The following is a 22,895-nucleotide window of genomic DNA, read 5'->3' as shown; positions in this document are numbered from 1 at the left end:
TTTGATATACTTGAAATCTGAATATTACTCAGGAGGAAATATCCAAGCTTTGTCACATTAAGAGTTCATCTTGTTTTATTGCCATACCTGCTGAATGGTGATGAGTACATATTGTATTTGCGATCAATATACTAGTTCGAATCTTTCACTATTCACTATTCACTATTCGATATAACAGCTCTTGCCTCGAGCCAATAGGCTGTAGTTGATCTTTTTACTTGTTTCGACCCACACCATTGTACACTGATCTCACGAACGGAGCTCTCTCTCGAATCATTGGGTAGTAGAACAGTGCTATAAGCACGTACTGATCATTACGCTACTACCAGTGTTGAGTAATGATTTATGATCCAGTCATGACATAGAGATTATGTATCGTGAACGTGATTGTACCCTAAATGGCCTCGGTCTCATGACACTTGTAACAAATCACATTCATAGAAACCCATAAGATACAAAGAAAAGGGAGGAACGATTATTATAAGTTATACATCTTCTGGGCACTTCTCAATTTATCTTCTTTAAATCTGAACATTCGACTTGTTAAGTAATCTGTATCATTATAAAATCAAAACACACCAAATGTAAATAATTATATATATATACACAGATATTCATTGGATTAAGGTTTATTCCATTCGCTTTATTTGCTTTACCTCCTCATCACCATAAAACGACTTATTGAGTTTCACTCAATTAGACGTTGGCCATCGAGCTGATCAATCCCGCATTGGTAGCTGGTCCAGGTCCGGCTTCCGCATTATGATGCTCATCATGAGCCGACGCAGCGATTTGATGAGCTACATCACCGTTCATTCCTGCTGCACCCATTCCACCGAGGTTCATAGGGACGAAGACAACTTTACTTCCAGATGATCGAGCCATGTTTTGTAAGGCTTCAAGTTGTCGGATCTGCATGGCAGCGGGAGAAGCAAGGATATCCGCAGCTTGTCTCATCAATTTGGCAGCGTCGACTTCGGCTCGAGCAGCGATAACTTTACTTTCACCGATTCTCTTTTGAGTAGCTGCTGATGATAATGATTGTTGAAGTTCAACGGAGAAGTTGATATCTTTAAGTAAGATTGATTCGATGGCCACACCCCATTTCTCGGCTGTGGCTTCGATCTGAACAGTGAGAAGACATCAGCGGATGCAAACAGACATTAACAAGTAAGGGCATGCTCACAATCTCGGCAACCTCACAAGCGAGACCCTCTCTATCGGAGATCACACTTTGCAAGACTCTTCCACCGACGACTTGTCTGAGGGTGGTTTCTACATTGCCACAGGTGAGCATGACCGAGCTACATACTAAGATCCTGAGTAACTTACGAGCTCGCTCGACAAGGGCGGTTCTGACGTCGTTGATACCGAATGCAGCTCGGTAAGGGGAGATGACTATGTTGATGATGCGAGATCAGCTGAAAGGTTCTGCTTCACCATGAATTCCAACAGCTGAATATATGTTACTTACCATGCCAACAGATAACACTGTCAACGTCCACTGAGACGTTGTCTTTGGTTTGAACGGTTTGTCGGGGTACCGAGGTAAGTTGAATCTTTACGTCTGTAATGATACAGTGTCAGTTGAAGTCGATGAATACATTATCGATCATGAAACTTACCAACAACTCGTACGGATTCGGTACAAACGTTGACCTTGACAAGACCAGGATCGACAGACTGGATGCGAATGATCTCGTCAGCTCTCCATATCATGATGACTATACAAATCTCCACTTTGGCTTTTAACTGACCTTGTAGAATTGACCAAATCGGCTGACCAGACCGACTGAACCTTGACCGATATTGTGGAAAGGATTAGGAAGAGGACAACAAGGGATCATACCGATGTTACCGATACATGATCCCAACCCGTTCATCATGGATCCGTAGAAACCGTGCTGTAGGTACAATATGGCATCAGCACATGCTGTTGAGCGAGAGGTGAGAGTGTGTGTAAGCAGGGAAGGGCCCGAAGCACGTTCGTGCGGGGGCAAACGACATATCATGGGCTCATGAAAGGAATGGTGTAGCGTGAGAAAAGAAGTTCGGCATGTGCTACTCACTTGGATCGATGCTGTACCCAGATCTTGAGCGTAAGAGGGTTGCATCCTATGTGATAAGGTATGATCAGTGACTGTTGGTTAGAGGTAAAGCCATGAGGAACATCGACATACTCGTTCTTTCTCAGAGGCTGGACGGTCTATGAAGTAATTCATTTAGGTTAGCGATCCAATCCGATCGATCCGAGCGTTGGCATTGTTCACAGACATGCATGTTCGGTTATCCGATATCTATGAAGAAGGTGATGGACGACTATATGATCGCGTCAACTCACCAACAATCCCCCCTCGCTATTCTTGGGAGCGGCAGCGGTCATCTTAGGTTGTCTAGGTTGATCATCGGTGACATATCGATGGAGATCATCTTCTCCTTGAGTTGCTTTACCTGTTCCAACGGGTGATGATCCGTTGTTGACGGTGGTACCGTCGAGTGAAGATTTGTATGCGGGTGCGGGTGCTGACATCGTGTATGATCAGTTGGTCTTATAATTTTAATGCGATGAGTCGAAGTGTTTGATCAAGTTGATTTGGTTTCGATCTTATGTTGTGATGATGAAAGCTGAAAGTGGCGATGTGGGGGATGTTTATATATCTTTTATCAATCGGAACATTCCTCCATCTCCCATCGGTTATTGCTGATGTCAAGTTACCCTTTCAAGTAGATTTGAGTTAACCTTAACCCTGTCATGGTCATCTTGGCTATTCTTGGCACAGCTTTGCTTTGTACGTTACCTTATCAAACTAATCGATATCCACTTTACGGATGAGTATACCGTACGGTTGCTGCCCTCTCGTCCCCTCAATCTCCTGCATGAGACGGCCATGACCGATGCCAGAGGTATGTCGTCATGCTATACATTCAGTTGCACTAGGTGGAATCGGCACATCTTGGATCTTGCTCGACCTCGGGGACCCGGGTCGGTGGAGAAGGTGAGACATGTGACCTATGGTAGGTATATATGCAATGCATGTATACAGTAGTGAGACGGAGAGGACAAACAGTACATAGTATGTTTCCCGAATGAGGGAATGAGGGTGAGTAAGGCATACGGGTAATTGCCGAATCCTGAAATCCGGCATATTCAGGTACGGTACGAGTACTGGATGGATGCGGATGTAGGCGATGAGGATGTACAGAGAGATACACCAACCATACAGGCTATCTCCGTGAACCCTTCATTCATCCAACATTACAACTTTGACAGCACGTTCTTCACCGCTTTCATCGCTGCTTTCATCCTCATACTCTCTCTATCGGTTACATAACCTTCTACGCTTTACCGAGGTGATCGTATTGCTGTCGTCCGGCCGAGATATCAAGATAGAATACGGACCAACTACGGATAAGTTAAGATAAATCAACCATGACTCATTCTTGGCAATCTAATCTCAATCTCCTGTTCCTATCTCTGCTGTTTACGTTCCTCGTATTAGGTGGAGTGAACGTATCCGCGGCCGAGCTGGAAGATAGGTATGTAATACATCATCTATCTATCTGACTTGACCGAGGTCGTTTGATACTCCTATTGAGAGGGCAACTTAGCTGATGATGAGTACCTTGTAGTTCGACACCTGCCAAATCATCAGGAGGAGCAGGGATCCTCGGAACTGTCAAACATATATACAAAGTAGCTGTTAATGGACCTGATCCGAACTTGTTATATGAGAAAGATGCGGAAGATGGGATTGAACGATTGACGGATGATAATTATGTTGAGAAAGTTGAACGTCCCCTGGCGCCGAGTGGAGATAAGAAAGATGATCAAGTTTGGGTTGTCCTAGTGTAAGCCATCCACCTCTCTATCTCTTCACAAGATCGACGTGTACGCTATGCATCCATGTCAGTGAAATAGTATCGCTAATCCCTATACAATTACTTTTGTGTAAACCAGCCACGGTAAATCTACAGATGCAGCTTCGAACATCCTATTAGATTATCACAAACAAGCTTCCGACCTGGTCAAAGCGGATCCTGAGCTGGAGAATGTGAAATTCGCAAGATTAGATTATTTAACATCTTGGAAGACTTGTACGAGGTGGTTATTGAAAAGGTAAGCATTTTATATTCACACGTCAAATATCCCTCAGCTCGGAATACGAAAGAAAGAAAGAACTGTACTTACAATATGGCCTTTCCACGTAGACCCCCATATTTGGTATTCATCACTTCATCAGGTAAACAACTTCGATTCGGACCTACCCAATCATTAGGAAACGGACCCGAAAGTCTGTACAAGGTAATAAAGGAGAAGATGTATGAAGTGGTTTTACCTTGGGATGGTAGATGGTCACCTAACGGAGATCGGTAAGTCAACAGCGTTCGCACGAGTGGCTCTCTGGTTTCTTGCTGACTGGATCTTGTATTGCTATACTAGATCATATCTGATTGAATATTACATTCAAGCTCATGAAACAATCTCCAAATATACAAATGGGATACCCAACTGGATGATCCTTGCGTTTACGGGGATAATCACTCAACAATTGATGAGTTGGTTACATGGTTCGTCCACTCCTGCTCGTGCTCCTGCTGCTCCTACGAGCCAAAGGCAAGTGAGGAGAGAAGAGAGGGTTTTGGTAAAAGAAGATAAGAAGAATTGATCACACAAGTCAAACGAACAAAGGTGTCGAACCAGGAAAAGGAGGAGGTATGTTCCTGAAGAATTGTTATATAGAAAATTATAGATTGTCTTGCACGAATTGATTTCAATACCGATCGATTCGATATGTTTATTCATCACATGTCACCATCAAAGTGTACAAGTCACTACTAATTGGATTGATATACAAACAACCTGTATCCAGGTGTAAATTATAAGGGGAAAAAATACAAACGAATTATAAAACATACATAAAAAAATCATTAAACTGAATATGAGATATCGAAAAGTGAAGAGTGAAGGAAGAGCAACCGTCTTATTTTCGCAAAATGTTTCTTACAATCTCTAGTCATGTTTCCCTCCATACCATTGATAAGTTCAAGCTTTATCCTCTTTTTTTTTCAATTTTCCATAACCTCAGTATCTCCGGGAAGAAAAGAAAAAGATTACCAATTTTTTCAAAACCCCCTACCCTGACCGCTCCTTCCCATCTTAGATCTACCTTGACTATCAATCGTCTATTCTATGCTTCCAGCTCGATTCAGTTGTAGGATCACAGTTTCGGATTTCCCCATTCCCTCTTCTCCAGTTTCCCACTCCCAATTTCCCATACCATCAACCTCCTGAAGAACGGCATATTCTCAGAAGCGAATTCAAAAGATTGTTCTTTCAAGTCGCGTCCCCGTGTGATCATTTCGAGGGTTTGACAGGAGAAGACTCCACAATCGGATCCATTATCTTGCTGAGGCGTGTTCTACATCAACAAAGTTGACCATATCAGTGTTTATTTGTCTTTGAACATGATACATCCAACCAAAACAAACGATGAAGGATTTGAATTCACTCACCTCATTAAATTCATTAGTCCATCCACTGAAATCAAATGGTTTTTTCTTCTTATCTTGATGTTCGTCATTCAGGTATCCCCTAATTCGCTATAATATCCCAATTCAGAGACGTCATCAGCAATTGATTAATGGATACAAATGATAACAAGGATAGATTGAGATTGGGAATCGAGAAATCACCTTAAATATATCCGCTCTATGATCCCCGTAATCACCCATAGAATCAAAATATTCGATTCTCTTTTTCGCCAAATTAATCGCACAAGCTGTCCAATGCATGTTTCCGATATTTACAGGGAAGATCACCAAGTCTTTTGAGAATATATCAACCTGGATAACATCATTTACGATTAGTATCATGTGAACAGCACCACCATACACCATATCCACTCATTTTGTAGAGTACTCACTTTCTTAGTCCATCTTTTTACAGCACTGTACCCGGTCTCACTTATTCTCTGATAGAAGAACGAGTTAAAAGCATGTACTTTCAATGTACCAACTTGATTGGCACGTTCGACCATCAACGCTCCGTAGAAATTCATGATCTCGTCATCTAGCCATGTACCATTCTTCAATCTTCTTATAGATTTGGATTCACACTCGGCGGTGGAAACTCTCGCCTTGAAAGCAGGATTGTTGAGATGCTCCGACACCTGTCATGATCCATCGATCAGTCTATAGTCTGTATTTGACATACATCATGTTGAAGGAACATACCTTTGCTTCTTGTTCTGGTTTGAGTTTCGGAGGTACTTTGGGTTTCTTCAGTTTCTCCTTGATCTCTCTTTCTTTCGCTTCTTCTTCCTCTGTGATCTTCTTCAATTCTTTGAGAGCTCGTTCAAAACCAAAGACCTCTTTTCTGGAAACGTTACCACAAGCTTAGCATTATCTCAGCATCGATTGAGTATCATCAAGGTATACTCACAGTCCTAAAGCTTCAGCTTTGGCTTTTCGAGCGATTTTGCTCTGGCTTAACGGCGAGAACGACTGGTTTGCGATACATGAAAATGATTTAGCAAGAATCGCATTATCTGTACAATTGTGAATGACTTACCGAGATTTGTGGAGAAGTCTTATCTTCCAGTGTTATCTGCCTTGGCGCAAGCATACTCATCATGGTTTTATATGCTTGTATTTCGGGAATACCATTTGCAGCTACACCATATCCAAACAGTAAACAGCGATGCTTAGCGATGCTCATCAAAAGAGCATGATAATTGTATGTTCAAGTCCAGGTCAAATCAACTCACATAGGGCCTTAGTAGCGTATTCAGAAGCTTTACCAATCCCATCCAGATCACCCGTAAGCATCTTTGCTACACGTCTCGTAGCTGCTCCTGACCTCTTATCACCGTTTTTCTCAGACATCGAGACAATTTCGGCAAAAAGCCTCGATAGCAAGCTTCTCTGGATAGCTATCTCCTTCTCATTTCTAAGATTACTCTTATATTTCTTCTTTTGTGGAGTCTTCCTGGCAGTAGTACTTCTACTACTTGTCGAACCTGAGGAGGAGGAAGATGGAGATGGAACGCGAAATTCCCATCCTTTCCTAGGATGTATAGTGTCATCTAAGGTGACATCAGGTCTGGTGGGTTTTTTACGTAGTGCTGATGATGATTCTAGTCGCTTGCCAGAAGAGAAATTAAAGGAGGTTGGTACTATTTGAGATGTCTTATCGATGACTTGAGAATCTGGTGGAGTGGGTACATGTCGATCTAGCTGATTCTGCGTTGATGATGATAGCTGTTTCGGCAGACAATCCGTAGGATCATGTTCCGATTTCTGCTGCTGCTGCTGCTGCTGCTGCTGCTGCTGGTGCTGCTGTTGTTGTGAGTCTGGAGGAGTCGGTAGATAGCTGGTAGTTAGAGATTGAGCAGACTCTTGTTGTGAATTGCCGAAATTGACCGGAAAGAGATTCGGCGAAGAATTATACTCGGTAGGAAACAGATGGTTTTGATTCTGTTTCCGACGACTTGGTCCAGGTATACTCTGCGTGTCGGTCTTATTAGGACTGACAGATCTTCGTTTACCCTTTGAAGGGGATGGAACTTCTGCATCGTCATCGTCATCTAATTGACTGAAATCTATAGGATGAGCTGATGATCCCGCATCGTCCGCTGCTGAGTCGTCGTCGTTGGGTATCTGATTTATCAATGACGATGAGGATTGGGACGAGGAAGGTTTGTTATGTGACATCAACATCGCCAAAGAACCATTTGGATCTGGTTTCAGTATCTCCTGAGCTGATTGAGAGGTATTACTTGGAAACAAAGAAGCCACTGTATCATACAAAGAACCTAAGAACCCACGATATTTCTGAGGAGCAGACCTCAAAGAAGATTGACTTTGTGACATATGGGAGATACCCTTCTGAGATGATGGTGACGACTTCCTTCTCTTCTTGGGTTGGTCGGTATATGATGCAGAAGATGAACGTCTTTTCTGGGTTGATCTTGACATTGGGATAGGATCGATTGATGATGAGAGAGGGAGATGAAAGGAAGGGTTGATTGAGGATGAATGGGTCGTTGAAAGGTGATGATCACGGTTCAGAAGATAGATGGTAAGGTGTCCTAGCTGGGATATATGGCTCTGTCGACATGGGTACCTCAAGACTGACGATATGAGCAGTAGTTGAACAAGGATGTTGAATATGAGGTATGAAATATGGACTGATTGCATGGCCAAGCTTTCATCTTCAACGCGTAAGAGAGAGCATTTTTTGTATGACATGAGGCCGGAATCAAATCCACGTGGATGGGTAACATATCCCACATCAACTACACTTTCCACTCCTGAGTGATGTATCAAGTACGAAAACAATACGAGTAGGTAAAGTCAATGGCCTATTGTGCGCATATAAACATCCACATTCATCAAAACCTCATCATCCCACATATACAGTCCCTCACTCCGCGTCTCCAGCTACTCCTGCTCTTCGATTGAAGTATAGCTACTTCTGTGCGATCATTCGCAGTCAGGTCGATCATACAGGTCGCGCGATCAATCGAATCGCAACTTCATAAACTTGATATCGAATGACTGGGTTGCAACATACCGTATCGTCTGTAAATCTACTATCGGATGAAGAGCGAGGATCGAACCCACAAGCTGAATCTTCCAAATCAGCTTTGAGACAAGGACAACGTCAGTGTCAAGATCAAGATATGAAAGAGGAAGGAGAAGCTCAAGAATCGGATAATATGGTTCAAGGTGATATTGATGAATCTGATCCCTCTTCATCCTCCTCATCTTCTGTCAAAACACCTCAAGACTCAGGAGCCGAAGGCGATCAAGATGATATAGTGATGGATGAACTGAAACCCGACGGAGGAGAGATGGGTGAAGAAGCGACAAGTGGATTGGGTGATGAGTCGGAAACGGAAACTGAGACGGCCAATAATGGTGATGTAGAGGTGGATGATCTGGATAATGCTTCGAATCAAGATGGGAAGCGTGTAAAGGTGGGTGTAATCTAATAAAAACTGCATATGGCCTTGTTTGTCATGTTAAATTTGATCCCAAGGATGCTTACAAGTGATATGTGAGATAGGTCTACGAACTTCAAGATACATCATGGCATGATCGAGGTACTGGATTTTGCAAAGGGATATACGATGATACTCAGGATATAGCTTTGATCATAGTAGAAAAGGAAGAATTCCCTTCAGATGGTGAAAAGGCGGAATCATCAGGTGGATTCCTGAAAGAGGAATTATTGTTAAGTGCGAGAGTGGAGAAGGAGGATATATATGGTAAACAGCAAGGTGAGCTTCTCTTCCACTATATGCGATGAATGAGCTCCTGAGGCGCTGGTGCTGATGCCGTTCCGGTCGTAGACACTTTGATTGTATGGACGGAACCTGCGACGGGTCTAGATATGGCTCTATCGTTCCAGGATCCAGAAGGTTGTGAAGATATATGGCAATTCATATGTGAAGTACAACGTCATCTCCTTAGTATGACTGGTGAGTTCGCACTTCTCATCCTACATTTACATCGTTGGAAGGTAGCATACAAGCTGAGTTGATTACGTCATACCATTCTCATTGGTATAGCTGAAGTGGAATCCCAACAAGTCCCATCATCTTCATCACCAATCACCAATTCCCCTATGATAGGTCCTGGTGCTCTTGCTATGCAGATGTCAGATTCGAGGGTACCATGGCAAACTCCTACTTTAGCAAACATACGGTGTGTTTACTGGTTTGCTGTGAGGGGTGTATTAAGCTGACTAGTGATGACGTGTGGTAGTGAACAAGAAATGTTCATAAGGATGCAAGCAAAATCGCCGATAGGACGAGAGAGAGCTGTAGAACATATACTGAATGAGGTGAGCTTATCGGTTCTCTGTAGAGTGGATAGGAAGCTCATACATCGGAACGCAGGATTACATAAAACACCTCATAACGGTACTGGAACAAGCGGAGGATTTGGAGAGTCTGGAAGATTTGCATGCGCTGTGTTCTCTCATGCAGACGATAAGTGAGTTCCGCATCTCTAACACACTCATGTTGTAGCTGACTTGACCTTTAGTACTATTCAACGATAATGGTGTATTCGAGTACATACTGCAGGATGATGTGTTTATGGGTGTGATGGGGATGTTGGAGTGTAAGCTGACTGACCTCGCCTTGTAAGTACTCGAAGCTGACATTTCATCTGTTATATATAGACGATCCCGAATTTCCTGGCCTCAAAGCATCTTATCGACAGTATTTCCAAGAAACCGCTCGATTCCGTCAAGTCGTAGAAATCAAAGATGAGAATATACGTAACAAGATACATCAAACATATCGACTCCTCTATCTCAAAGATGTTGTTCTCGCTCGTGTATTAGATGATCCAACATTCAACATCCTCAATGGATTTGTATTTTTCAACCAAGTGGATATTATCAATTACATTCAGCAGAATGACGCTTTCCTTAATCAGCTATTTAGCGGATTCCATGATCCTCCTCCTCCTTTACCAGCAACCTCTTCCTCTCCCTCTTCATCTTCCAAGAGTCCCGGACCATTAGACGAAAGGAAAAGGGATGTGGTGATATTCCTACATCAATTGATGATAATGGGTAAAGGCGTACAATTACCAGGTAGATTAGCCCTATATCGAAATCTGGTCGAAAGGGGTTTATTGTTCGTTTGTGAATGGGCATTTAGAAGATCCGAAGCTCAACTCTTACATGCCGGTGCGGAAATTTTGACTTTGGCAGTGGAACATGATGCCAATGTTGTTAGATTACATGTCTTCAAAGAGGACGAAGTGAAAAGGAGGACGTTGGTGTTGGAGATTATAAATTTACTTCAGTCAACGAAGAATTTGGGTTTGATGTCGCAGATGTCAGATACGCTTAGGACGTTGTTGGAGACTCCACCAGAGAATGAGGTGAGTCATATACCATACCATTTTTCGAACTTCAGTGATTGTGTCTGATAGTGTGATATTGGTGGGCTGACGAATGATTGATATTTGACAGGCCTTTGCAGCACGTACGAAAGAAGGACCATTATCCGAATCGTTCAGCACATATTTCTATGATAATTGTGCGAGCGTACTGTACAAACCTCTGATGGATGCTCCTGATGTAAAAGCGGAATTGACGAAAAGTGAGTTTGTTCGCTTTCTTCTCTCTCCCGGAAGTACTGATGTAATCTTGGATCATCTACAGATAAACTTTTCCAACTCAGTCGTGAACATATAGCCCTCTTGCAGCATTTAATCGAACTGTTGTCATTCAGTATAGCGAATCATGCTCACAGAGCGTCTTATTTCGTCCTGGCAAATCCAGTATCGAAGAAGGTTGTTCAACTTTTATATGTGAAAGATAAACCTTTACGTCATGGTATGTCTTTCTGTCAATCTCCAAATACAAGTTGTAGATGGCTGATGGCAATGCGATTGAAATAGCTTGTTTACGATATATTCGAGCTTGTTTGAAGACGCCAAACCATTTCATGCACCGTAATTACGTCAAGAACGATTTGTTCTTACCTTTACTGGAATTACTGGAAGAGGAGAGTATAAGGGATAATATGATGAGTTCGGCTTGTATGGATGTATTGGAGTTGATCCGACGGGTAAGTGGTATTTCTGGTGTCTGTATAATCTATGAAACATTGATGTATATATCTGGTGATGCTAATTTTGTGTAACACGATGTTACAGGACAACCTGAAACTTATCATCAATCATTTGTTCGAGAACTACCGTGATCGCCTGGATAAACTATCTTCAAGAGCATTCTTGAAAAAATACATATCGGGTTTGCGCAATCGATGGGAAATCAACAACGAACCTCCACCACCTGTTCAGCAATCGACTATATCGTCCCATGAGGGAGAATCGAGTAAAGCTCAAGCTGAAGAAGATTACTTCAATGCCTCGGATGACGAAGAACAACCTACTAGCACAGCTGAAGTACCAAGTAAGAGGAAGAGAATGTTCACTCATGGTGGTGGACCTAAGAAACGTCCAGCGGGAGCTAGAAAACAGATGGTTGTATCAGGCAAAGATATTCGTAGACCATCGCCTGAACCTGAACCACCTACTGAGTCTGACCGTAATCCTGCATCGGTGGTTGAAAGACCGACTAGTGCATTAGGGTTAGATTATGACGATGGATCCGATTCGGATTCTTCAACAGGTCAGAAATCACCTAGAAATCAACCTCAACCTCAACTTCCACAATCCCTTCAAGGAGCTAAAGAAGAAGGGGAAGGGGAAGGGTTGGAAGATGTACAAATGCGTATGAGAGCAAAGAGACAACGTGAAGAAGAGGAAGAAGAAGGTTTTGCGGGATTATTAGTCGGTGCTAAATCGACATCGACATCGACATCGACGAAAGATGAAGATGAGAAAGAGAAGGGACTGGTATTGGGTGATAGCGATAATGAAGATACGAAGAAGATCCAAACAACGACAGGAACGAGTGTGAAAGATATGGGTAAGAAGATAAGGTTGAATTTGGGTTTCGGCAAGAAGTTAGGTGGTGGTGGTGGTGGGAATGGCAAGTAGTAGGAGTGCAATCATCTTGTTTGAATATATGTATACGTGTAGAAAACTTCATTCAATCATTCTATATATGTATAACACATACAATCATGATCTATCTTTATTTTAGGGAAGAGAATATATCGAGAGGTTTCTTTCTGTCTTTTTCCCTTCTGGTTTTATATTTCACATATACTCTTCATTCAATCTCAATCAATACGAGTTTTTCATCCCGTTTTAACGAATCAACAGTAAGACAAAGAAGAGTGATAAAGAGGCACAAATGAGTTGTCGGTGAGAAGAGATGAATATGTTATTGTGCTGTAACCAGATTGCATTCGTGTACAAGGCACGCATTTACTGTGTTTGTAAGTAGTCCACTGCGGTTGAAAACAAAAGCGGAAACATGAAAATGAGATCGAGTGAAGGGTGAATGGAGTAATGTGGCAGAATCGAGATGATCGGACTTAAGTGTAAACACCGAATGGAATGACAGTGAGAGGAAGTGCGATATATCCGATCGTGGCACTTCCCTGTTCTTGCCATACAGGGTATCCTGTATCCTCTGTAGTGCAATCTCTGCAGCTTGCTCTGACTCTCCACCGTACACCGTAGTCGTAGCGAATTTTCATCAAAACCTCTAAAACCATTATCGATTTGTTGGTCTCTCTCATCCTTCAAGTCACCTCAACCGACCGTCAAAAAGTATTTCGTGAGTTGTTTGTTCTCTCCTTCACTACCTTGTGCATAAGCTGATTCGATTGGGTGTTATAGAAAATGGGTGTAAGTCGCTTTTCTGATCGATTTATGATTGAAGTAATGGTATATGGAGAAAGACAAGATAGAATTTAGAGTTATAGGTCAGATCGATGAGGAGGTCGAATTCGCGATCGTGCTAGATGGTTTGGACTGGATTGGGAATGGAAAGGAGATGGTTGCATTGGAGAACAGAGAAGAGACGAACGATAATCTGACATTTGTTGTTTGGCTGTGTTATATAGCGAGTCATCCGAGCTCAAAGAAAATCCGGTGGTATTTTCAAATCCCACACCCACCACAACAAGAACCCCGCTCGATTGAGGAACCTCGATTTCGCCGAGAAGAACGGTTACATCAGAGGTGTGGTTAGGGAAGTTATCCACGATGCTGGTCGGTGAGTGATGTTTCGTCTTATAAGGCGATGGATCTGGGAATAGGAGGGGGTTATAGTGTGGCATGAGGGAGCGCATTGCATGGAAGCGGATGGAAGATGTCAAGAGAGGATAGTGGGCATCAATGCCCAGTGAATTGGACGTTTCGACGACAGCACCACAATCGTTTAGAAGAAGGATGGATAGATGGAATTGACGTGGAGAGATGGAACGCTATGATATACAAATCATTCTTGAACACTCGCTGACGCCCGTGCTCCTTCAGAGGTGCTCCCCTCGCCACCGTCGTCTTCCGAGACCCATACCGATACAAGCTCCGAAAGGAAACCTTCCTCGCTGCTGAAGGTATCTCTACCGGATCATTCATCTACGCCGGTAAAAAAGCTACTTTGAACGTCGGAAACGTCTTGCCCATCTCTCAATGTCCCGAAGGTACCATCGTCTGTAACGTTGAAGAAAAGATTGGTGATCGAGGAGCTTTGGCTAGAACTTCCGGTAACTACGCTACCGTCATTGGACACTCTGAGACTGGTGTTACCCGAATCAGATTACCTTCCGGTGCCAAGAAGACCATCTCATCCAGATGCAGAGCTACCGTTGGTATCATCGCTGGTGGTGGAAGAATCGACAAACCTTTCCTTAAAGCTGGTCGAAAACACCACGCTATGAGAGCCAAGAGAAACTCATGGCCTAGAACCAGAGGTGTTGCTATGAACCCCGTCGATCACCCTCACGGTGGTGGTAACCATCAACACATCGGTCACGCTTCCACAATGGCCAGAGATGCTCCTTCAGGTCAAAAAGCCGGTCTTATCGCTGCCAGAAGAACTGGTCTTCTCGTAAGTATTCGCTCTTCCCTCCATACTCAGTTTGTTCTTGTTCTTCTGTTTACTGATGATCTTGTGTTTCCGATGTCATATAGCGAGGTACCGCCGGAAAGACCGTCGACACTGCCTAAGTTTTTCGATAGAGATAGCTTTTGTATTGTTGATGGGTTGGCTAGTAGGGATTGTTGTAGGGAAAGTGGATATGATCCAATTGGGATGATTTGGGATGGATTATTATCTCTTTCGGTTCACAAACAAAACTTTTGGGGAAAGCAGTCAAGAGGAGATTTATGTACTCTTTCCGCCTTCTTCTCATGCAGATTCTTTTTGACGAATTGGAAGAGAATCAGCACTATATGTAGGCGTTGCATCATCTATGTGTTGCAATCATTGAGTAGTGAGATGATTGCTGCTGGGGTATGGATCGCGATGGTATGATGATTGCATGATGATGTGATGGAATGATGTATGGGATTCAGGAACTGCTATTCACCCACTGCACACAACCTTATTCGTCACCGGTTGGTTCAATTATGTCTGTTGAACATCTCCCTCCCTACTGACATCTTCCTTCCTTCCTTTTCGTGACACCTATCCTTTCATATCTTTGCATATTCAGCCTCAGCCTCCGACTGGATCGTCGTTCCGTCATTCATGAGATTGCGGTACGATGAGACCTTAACACTCAGTCGTGAAATCCAAGTCATCTGCGAATAAACCGAGGTTCAACATCTCTTATCGTCTGGTCTATCTCATATCACCGAGATGTCACGAAGACAATCACACTCACAGAGTCATGCGAGGAGTGGGGGAGCACAGAGACGCAATGCTGCTGAGCTTGATCGGTGAGTTATCAGTTACTATGGTGCTACTACCTTTACGTAGCTTGAGCTGATGACCCCTCTTCTCGATGTCGTGGGAACAGCGATGCTCGAGCTGAAGCTGGGAATTTAAATGGTATCTTATCGACCCAACCACCCTGGAGTAGAGAAGCCGAACAATCTAGACAGAGGTAAGCTGCTTATCATACGCTTGTCCTTGACTCTTGACCCTCAATCACGACTGACATTCCTTGTTGCTTAGATGTCGTGAAATTCATCTCCTCTTGATCTTCTCACATCCCTTGTCTCCCTATTCCCAATCATTAGATAATCTATGGCATCAAACTTCCTATCTACTCATCTCAGCTTATCGAAATATCATATCAAATATCGAACGTTCCTCTTCCTCTTCCCAGCCCCAGCAAGGAAGGAGGGATCGACGATCTGATAACAACTCCAACTCGAATGAATTGAGAAAAGTTATCACTCGATTTAAGCAATTCTTATCGAGCGAAGAGAGTTTTTACAAATCTCTGATATCGAGAATATACAACTATCACGAATTACAAGATCTCTCCGGTATCGCTTCTTCCCTTCTACAGGTGAAGATTCCCCTGGGCAATCGATTCGACGATGATGCACATGACGAGGTGGAAGGGGAAAGGGGACAGGAGAAGAAAGATAAGTTGAATTTAATTTATAAAGGCTTGATATGCCTGGGTGATCTGGAGAGATATAAGGAACAATACAACAGCAATAATGGGAATCAGAAATCGAATAGAAAAAGTGGATCGGAAGAGAAGTACAGTGAGGCTAGGAAGTATTATGAAGTCGCTAGGAGTATACAACCTGATGATGGTGAGCGTTCATATACATATATGGGACATATGCTTTACAAGGTGTCGTTGCTGACTTGCTCGTTCTTATGACTTAGGTGCCGCCTTCAATCAATTGGCTGTCATCTCAACTTATACCTCCGATTCCTTCTCTACCATCTATTATTACTTCAGAGCATCAGCCATACGGAATGCCTTCAAAGGGATTCACGGGATATTGTATGAATATCTCGGTAAAGCCACTGAGCGATGGAGAGTCAGGAGGAAAGAAGACAAGGAAGAACCATCTCTGGAGTCTGGTAATGAGGTGAAAAAGTGGAGAGAAGATATGATAGTCCTCGTTGGAATACTGTATCTCAAAGCTGGGTCAGTTGTGAATCAAGTGTCACATACGCCTTCCTAGCTGACCTGCTCGGTCTTCGCATAAATAGATTCTCATTCATCCCTACACTTCAACCTGTCTTGTTCGATCAAATGGGTTCATTATTGCGATCTCGTCAACTATCAACTGAAAATATCGTCAAGACAATCATCATACTTATTGGATTACATCATCATGCTCGGAATACCGCTGGGATCGAACAAGATGCTAAATTGATCCAGAGATCCCACGAGGGTGAATTCAGATCTTTGGAATTGTTGTTGGGGATCTCACAAATTATAATGAAAATTGCATGTGAAGAGATCGAAGAAGTTAAATTCAATATAATCAACCAAAGCGCTCTATCTGTTGAGAACGATAATGATAACGATAACGAACAAGAAGGACAAAGTGATGATCTGACGGTATATATCAGTGCGATTTTACGAAGGATACTTCCTAGTCTAAGAATAATTTCGAAATGGATCAAAATGGACTTGGAATATTTATCTAGACAGAACCAAGCTCATCCTTCCTCCGCGATACTCAAGGACTTCTGGATCACCTATAAGAAGTTGATAGATGATTTGATGGGGGTATTTCCAATCTCGCAATTACCATCTCTACCTGAACCTCTCGAGGAGGATCTAGATATGAAAGGCTTCTTACCGCTCCAAAGGGGGATCACCAGTGAGAAAAACGAAAGTAATGGCTTAGATTCACAGGGTGATGTCCATCCCAACGAGGAGCAGTTGATGAGATTGGCGGATATCCAGGTAGATGCAAAGTTGATTATGCAAAGTGCGGTGAGTGCTTCTCCACGATGAATCATGGTGTCGGCTAATATGAGTGTCTATTGGTTTGTAAGGTTGGATCCGCTTTACTTGGTATTGCAAGACCTTTGGGCTTACCTGTCCAGGTCAATTCCAGAGAAGAATCCGACATTGCATCTGTCAGTACGGAGACGGAAGATGATCCTGTCAATTTAGCTATGCGAGCTACTTTGGCTTCGGAAAGTAGTGTTGATGGGGACGAAGAGAAGGAAGTGGATAATGAGGAAGTGATTTTCTGGAACAAGAGGTGTGTCTTTCTTATACAGGTCCAGAACAAAAATCGCATTGGAAACTAATATCTCATTTATACAAACATAGTTCACCTCCCGGTATCTCCCTTCCACCAACAGCATCAGCACCTGCACCCCCTGCCTCTTCGACGAAGAAGCCAACAGCGTACGATCTCCTTCAGAACCTGATGTTGGAAAGTACTCCTACTCCTCCGGCTGCCGATTTCCATTTACCACCTACCACTGCATCCCCTTCATTGGGCATACATTCTTCTCCTCATGCTCATACGATCACGTCGAACACTCCGAGAAGCGGTGGATTCCTATTTGGCTCAGGTGGGAACGCACCTGGACAAGGCGGTAATAGTATCTGGGCAATGACGAGGGAAGAAAGTGAGAAAGGACAGAAAAGATCGAGTACGGGTGTTGGTGCTGGTGTTGGTCAACCTAACATAGCTGCTATCTGGGGTGAACCTAATCCTGATCCGAGTCCGACCGCCAAGGTTTCGACGGAACATACTCCTCCAGCTACCAGTGCTTATCATAGTCAACACATCCAGCAAGCTCAAGTTTATAATTATCCGCCTCAGGGAGGATCCGCTTCCCAACCAACAGGCGTTCAACAACCATATTATACTCATGATCAACCTCAATACCCCTATCAACCAACTCAGATACCACCATATCAGACTCAGCTTAACAGTACTTGGGGGTTGAGTAATGTACCATTACCTTTACCTCTTGCTTCATCCCAACGACCGCAGCCTAATCCAGTATCGGCTTCTTACCCTTACGATCAGACCCCCAGCCAAAATCAGCATCAGAATCAGAGTCAGCAGGTCCCATATTACCTCCAACCTGCTTATTATAATGCCAAACCTTGGGAAACGAGCGGTGAGCAAGGATAAGGACAAGACACAGGAATGGAGATGGGAACGGGCGCATGACGCCGCGACAAATAGAGCCTCTGGTCAGTCAAATGATCGCACTTGCATCTAGTCATTGACAATTAAAACAAGCATGAACACACGCTGGGGATGCCAATCAAAAGGTGACATGAATCCCATTCGATTGAAAGCGGCGTGAGGATCGAAGCAAAACTGAAATTGATGGGGTTCACGATCGGTGACATCTACTGCTAACCGCAGACAATCTTGCTCCCTCAATTTGATGTCTACTGAATTATCTGTCCTTCTGATACTTCTATATGTTCAGTATATTTTATGAATCGATGCCGTTTTCGATTTTGCAGACCACCCAGCTTATGAGCATGACACTGTTATCGTAACATTATACAACAAAGATGCATTTGACTGGTGAATAGCTATACAAATTTCATACCGTGATTGGTATATCAATTCTTCCTCCTTTTCATATCCCTCTCAAACCTCCCACTTTCTCCCGGTCGTTTCCCTTCCCCACCCAACCCACCGTTCAACCTCTTCTTCCCACGTTGTAACGTGTCCCCTCTGTGACCCAATTTACCCACCCCGTCCCAAACACCTTTGGAACCTCTATCACCAAGGACACCTTCCAATTCAGCTTCCAGTCCGTTCCTTCCTCGTCTACCTCTCCCACTGCCGACACCGAAACCCATTGCCAAGGCGGCTTCGTCATCCCTCCTGCGCTTAGCTTCTTTCTTACTGGTGACCAATCTAGTCATATTGGATTCTTCAAACTCTTGTATTCTCTTGAGCTCCTCTGCTCTTTTTGCAGATACAGAGTTGGTAGCCTTGTTAGAGACTGGTCTAACCGATAGACCCGAAGTTGATTCCAGTATGGGTGCAGAATCGATAGAAGCTGCAAATTCAGATAAAAGTGCTGGAGCCTGTCTCTGTCTCTCTTTACGCTCGGATCGACCTCCACCGGTCTCTAGATATGGAACTGCTGCGACTCGAGGGGGTCGATAGATCTGAGATGAAGATCCATCCTCTTCGTCTGAAGCAGCGGCGTATCTGGATGGTTTGGTAGAGGAGGATGCTGTTGTGGGTTCTCGAGAGGATATTATAGCGGATGGATTGGGTCGGAATGATAATGGATCTAACAATAATATTGGGATCAGCTAACTATACCACCTCCGCATATGTGCGCGAGAAGCTGTAAATCGTTGGGTATAAGTCGCTCACCTTCTTCGACATCCTCCTGTGTGACTTTCTTCTCGCTAGTTTCGGCGAGACCTATCAACTTCTTGATTTGATATTCCAATTTACTCTCCATACCTCTAACTTTATCCATAACTTCTTGACCCAACATCAATTCCCCACTGAGCTCACTGAGCATACTTCCCACACTACTCTTCGCTATGTCCTTGTGGGAGCGGGGGGCAGTAAATGGGGTAGAGAGGGAGATTGTAGATTGTACTTCGTCTGATGTGGGGAAAGGTAAAGAGGGGTCGATCAGACGAAGGGATAACAGGATAATGAGGTTTTGTAAGGAGGACAATAGCATTTGAGGACGGAGGAGAAGGAGGGATAGACCATTGGTAAAATCAAGGGAATCATCATTGTTTTTCACTCTGAGCATCGTAAGATAAAGTCAGCTTGATACTCTAGCTCGTGAACATAGACAGAAGCTCACTTGGTAGCTAACGGAGCAGACGAGGAGATCGTAGCATCAACAGAAGTTTGTATGGTATTGAACAACTTCAACAATTCCTCCGTAGATAAATTGGAGGGAGTTTCGGTATCACTGTCCATTTTTGACTATAAATCATGTCAGCTACAGCTATCACATCTCCAAGACAGACTGTGATATGTATGGATGACCCCCTCAGTCACGAGTTTTCTAAGCTCGCTCCACCCTACTAAAGTGGATAAAAGGCTTTATAATCTATATCTCAACGGATCTTTGCCGATGAATTCAGTGCCCAGTGCGATAACATCCTTGGGGGTCTTGTTTCCGTTTGGAAAAGAGAGAAGATGAGAAGGGTGATGACACTCACAGGGATGGACTGGGTGGTCCTATGATACAACAGATACTTTTTATGAGTGTTGGAACAGAAGAGGAGAGAAAGAGGAGAAGTGAAGAAGTGAGAAGAGAAGTTCAAAATTTTTATACACTCGTACTCATCACTCGACGGAATCAAATGTGAATCCTAATCAGGACTACGAGGTACCACAGCCGGCGACTTGTATTCAGTTTGTAATGGGATTAGGAACCGGACTCAACGCCCAACGCCGAACGGTAGTCGTCACAACGTCATGGAATATGTTGATGTTTAGCCAACTCCTTACAACCATTTCCTGCTAGTCCTCGAGACTCTCGTTCACCACTAAATACTAGGTACCAGCATCACTCTTTCCTCTTCTAGCCAATATAAAATGCAAATATGACAACTCGCCCCATTCCTATAGACTTTACCGCCCCCGACGACGGCCCGAGTCCCTCGTCAGGTCCATCTAATTGGAGGAAGGTCCGACATGCAGTCAAAGTCGCATCTGCGGTGAAGGACAAGGATAGGCTGTCGGGAGCAGATACTCTGGCTGTCAGTAGTACGAGTAGCAGTGCTAGTGCTGCATTCGCTAGATCTTTAGTATTGTTTACTGGTCAGTAGCTTCCACACAATAAGGGCAACATTCGTTTACTGATGTGGTGTGTGGTTGTATCAGGGTTTCTATTTAGAAGACCTAGCAAACTATTCAGACCAAGTCGAGGTAAGCTTCCGCACATCTAGACATCTTGGTTTAGTGACTGACTTCAGTTATCTGTGTCTATATCCATAGTGGACACATGGGCAGGTCTTCGTCAACTGGCAATATCATCCGACCAGACCCTCTCACCATCATTCATACGTGATCTCCTACGTCGCAAGACCGGATTAATAGCTATCACACTGACAATATTACCTCCTTTACTGGTAAACACAACGATGGGGTTCCTGTTATTTACGAGTCATTCGTTCTTCTCATTGTCATTGGCGAAATTGTCGTTTTTCCAAAAACCGAAAGAGGTCGGAGTTGATAAAGCGAGGTATCATGCTCCCCTCAATTCGAATAGTGATACTTCCAAAGAAGAAGGGGCGGGAGAGGAAGAAGAGATTAACCTTGATACCCTATTGAGAGGTCCAAGTATCATACCCAATCATCCTACCTTGTTATCAGGTATAGCAGGTGCAGGTGCAGGCTTGGTACAAGGTGCAGCTTTCACTCCTGTTGAGAATGTAGTCAGGTGAGTACCTAACTAGGCGTCTCATCCGGACTATCGCTCATCTAATTTCGACATATAGATTCCTTCATCAATCCACCACATCGCTTACTTCCATGGCAGCTAAATTCCTCAGTTTACCTATCCGCAATGTCCCGAAAGCATTTGACGCTTCTCAGCCTGCTACGCCTATACAAGCTATCAAGAATCTCTTTGCAAGTGAGACATGGAGGAAGAGTCATAGTTGGTGGACAGGTTGGAGATGGGCTGTTGCAAGAGATGCGTGAGTTGTTCCTATCATCTTGAGCCTATATGATCTAGCTTCACTAAACGAGAGCAAAACGTCTGCTGATCATTCTATATCTCTAACATACAGTCTAAGCTACAGTTGTTTCTTCGCTGCGTTCGACGTGACTAGACGGGTGGGTCTACGAGTCAAAGCACTATTCGGCGGATCGATCCAATCTTCATGGGACAACATCCTAGTCTTAGATTTCCCTTCTTCCGAACAACAATCTTCTTCCTCACAGACAATCACCCAACAGCCTGTACCCACAATAGCCAGAGTAGCTCAAGCGACTACCATCGTCACTGGCGGAGTCTTGGCTTCAATCTTGGCAGAACTCGTCGGACGACCTTTCAGGGCGTGTCAACGGATTATGTCTGTCGACTCGCAGATGCAGCTAGAAGCTGCTAAGAGGTACAAGGCAGGTGTGGAACCTATATTGATAGGTGGGAAAGGATTTGGAGGGAAATGGGAACCCATCATCAAGACTTATAGGCAAAAAGGTCTGAGACCATTCTTACAGCCTGATAAACCGCCTGTATTGTCGACTCAACCTATAGAACCGATGGTGCAGAGACAGAGTAAGATGACGAGAATGGCGAAGAGAGTTGGATGGAGGTTGGCTGCTGTTGGACCGTGGGGGTTCGGATTTCTAGTGTGGGCTTGGGTAGGAGGGGAGGTGTGAGGCGAGTGAAACATCGTCAAGGGAGATAGTGACGACTGTATCTCCCTGCTTGAATAGAATACAAATACAAAGATACCTTGCACTTGAATATACCCCTTTGATGATATGCATGAAGTCAAGGAGAATTGATATGTAATGTACAACATTCTATCATCTATCTGAGATACTTCCCTCTACCTGAGATACTTTCCTGTCAATGAGCCCTAAAAAGT

General features: G+C 43.7%; 8 protein-coding genes across 8 annotated transcripts; 5 read left to right on the top strand and 3 right to left on the bottom strand.

The window, feature by feature from the left end:
* Nucleotides 1-696: 696 nt before the first annotated feature.
* Nucleotides 697-2,530, bottom strand: L199_002849 (uncharacterized protein; the record flags this gene model as incomplete). Its single annotated transcript, XM_064888588.1, has 9 exons — nucleotides 697-1,125; nucleotides 1,187-1,275; nucleotides 1,333-1,398; nucleotides 1,475-1,567; nucleotides 1,626-1,683; nucleotides 1,758-1,904; nucleotides 2,070-2,115; nucleotides 2,181-2,206; nucleotides 2,342-2,530. The coding sequence occupies 9 exons, from the start codon at nucleotides 2,528-2,530 to the stop codon at nucleotides 697-699; spliced, it is 1,143 nt and encodes a 380-aa protein (XP_064744660.1).
* Nucleotides 2,531-3,430: 900 nt separating this feature from the next.
* Nucleotides 3,431-4,667, top strand: L199_002848 (uncharacterized protein; the record flags this gene model as incomplete). Its single annotated transcript, XM_064888587.1, has 5 exons — nucleotides 3,431-3,537; nucleotides 3,631-3,849; nucleotides 3,959-4,117; nucleotides 4,210-4,371; nucleotides 4,442-4,667. The coding sequence occupies 5 exons, from the start codon at nucleotides 3,431-3,433 to the stop codon at nucleotides 4,665-4,667; spliced, it is 873 nt and encodes a 290-aa protein (XP_064744659.1).
* Nucleotides 4,668-5,219: 552 nt separating this feature from the next.
* L199_002847 (uncharacterized protein) lies at nucleotides 5,220-7,977 on the bottom strand (the record flags this gene model as incomplete). The annotated part of the gene is made up of 8 exons (XM_064888586.1): nucleotides 5,220-5,420; nucleotides 5,515-5,601; nucleotides 5,695-5,844; nucleotides 5,925-6,170; nucleotides 6,235-6,376; nucleotides 6,443-6,504; nucleotides 6,572-6,672; nucleotides 6,768-7,977. The coding sequence occupies 8 exons, from the start codon at nucleotides 7,975-7,977 to the stop codon at nucleotides 5,220-5,222; spliced, it is 2,199 nt and encodes a 732-aa protein (XP_064744658.1).
* Nucleotides 7,978-8,555: 578 nt separating this feature from the next.
* L199_002846 (uncharacterized protein) lies at nucleotides 8,556-12,534 on the top strand (the record flags this gene model as incomplete). Its single annotated transcript, XM_064888585.1, has 12 exons — nucleotides 8,556-8,981; nucleotides 9,071-9,284; nucleotides 9,357-9,485; nucleotides 9,576-9,711; nucleotides 9,772-9,850; nucleotides 9,906-10,002; nucleotides 10,054-10,131; nucleotides 10,193-10,905; nucleotides 10,997-11,126; nucleotides 11,189-11,362; nucleotides 11,428-11,597; nucleotides 11,686-12,534. The coding sequence occupies 12 exons, from the start codon at nucleotides 8,556-8,558 to the stop codon at nucleotides 12,532-12,534; spliced, it is 3,195 nt and encodes a 1,064-aa protein (XP_064744657.1).
* Nucleotides 12,535-13,336: 802 nt separating this feature from the next.
* L199_002845 (60S ribosomal protein L2-A) lies at nucleotides 13,337-14,619 on the top strand (the record flags this gene model as incomplete). The annotated part of the gene is made up of 4 exons (XM_064888584.1): nucleotides 13,337-13,444; nucleotides 13,512-13,663; nucleotides 13,927-14,500; nucleotides 14,584-14,619. The coding sequence occupies 4 exons, from the start codon at nucleotides 13,337-13,339 to the stop codon at nucleotides 14,617-14,619; spliced, it is 870 nt and encodes a 289-aa protein (XP_064744656.1).
* Nucleotides 14,620-15,253: 634 nt separating this feature from the next.
* Nucleotides 15,254-18,477, top strand: L199_002844 (uncharacterized protein; the record flags this gene model as incomplete). Its single annotated transcript, XM_064888583.1, has 7 exons — nucleotides 15,254-15,333; nucleotides 15,414-15,500; nucleotides 15,572-16,167; nucleotides 16,244-16,511; nucleotides 16,577-17,312; nucleotides 17,375-17,586; nucleotides 17,658-18,477. The coding sequence occupies 7 exons, from the start codon at nucleotides 15,254-15,256 to the stop codon at nucleotides 18,475-18,477; spliced, it is 2,799 nt and encodes a 932-aa protein (XP_064744655.1).
* Nucleotides 18,478-18,923: 446 nt separating this feature from the next.
* On the bottom strand, nucleotides 18,924-20,265 carry L199_002843 (uncharacterized protein; the record flags this gene model as incomplete). The annotated part of the gene is made up of 3 exons (XM_064888582.1): nucleotides 18,924-19,609; nucleotides 19,696-20,084; nucleotides 20,147-20,265. The coding sequence occupies 3 exons, from the start codon at nucleotides 20,263-20,265 to the stop codon at nucleotides 18,924-18,926; spliced, it is 1,194 nt and encodes a 397-aa protein (XP_064744654.1).
* Nucleotides 20,266-20,897: 632 nt separating this feature from the next.
* Nucleotides 20,898-22,683, top strand: L199_002842 (uncharacterized protein; the record flags this gene model as incomplete). Its single annotated transcript, XM_064888581.1, has 5 exons — nucleotides 20,898-21,114; nucleotides 21,178-21,222; nucleotides 21,292-21,736; nucleotides 21,795-21,995; nucleotides 22,089-22,683. The coding sequence occupies 5 exons, from the start codon at nucleotides 20,898-20,900 to the stop codon at nucleotides 22,681-22,683; spliced, it is 1,503 nt and encodes a 500-aa protein (XP_064744653.1).
* Nucleotides 22,684-22,895: the final 212 nt, after the last annotated feature.

The sequence above is a fragment of the Kwoniella botswanensis genome, chromosome 1, assembly GCF_036426115.1.
Source record: "Kwoniella botswanensis chromosome 1, complete sequence".
Taxonomy (NCBI): domain Eukaryota; kingdom Fungi; phylum Basidiomycota; class Tremellomycetes; order Tremellales; family Cryptococcaceae; genus Kwoniella; species Kwoniella botswanensis.
This window is presented reverse-complemented; position numbering and strand designations above follow the sequence as displayed.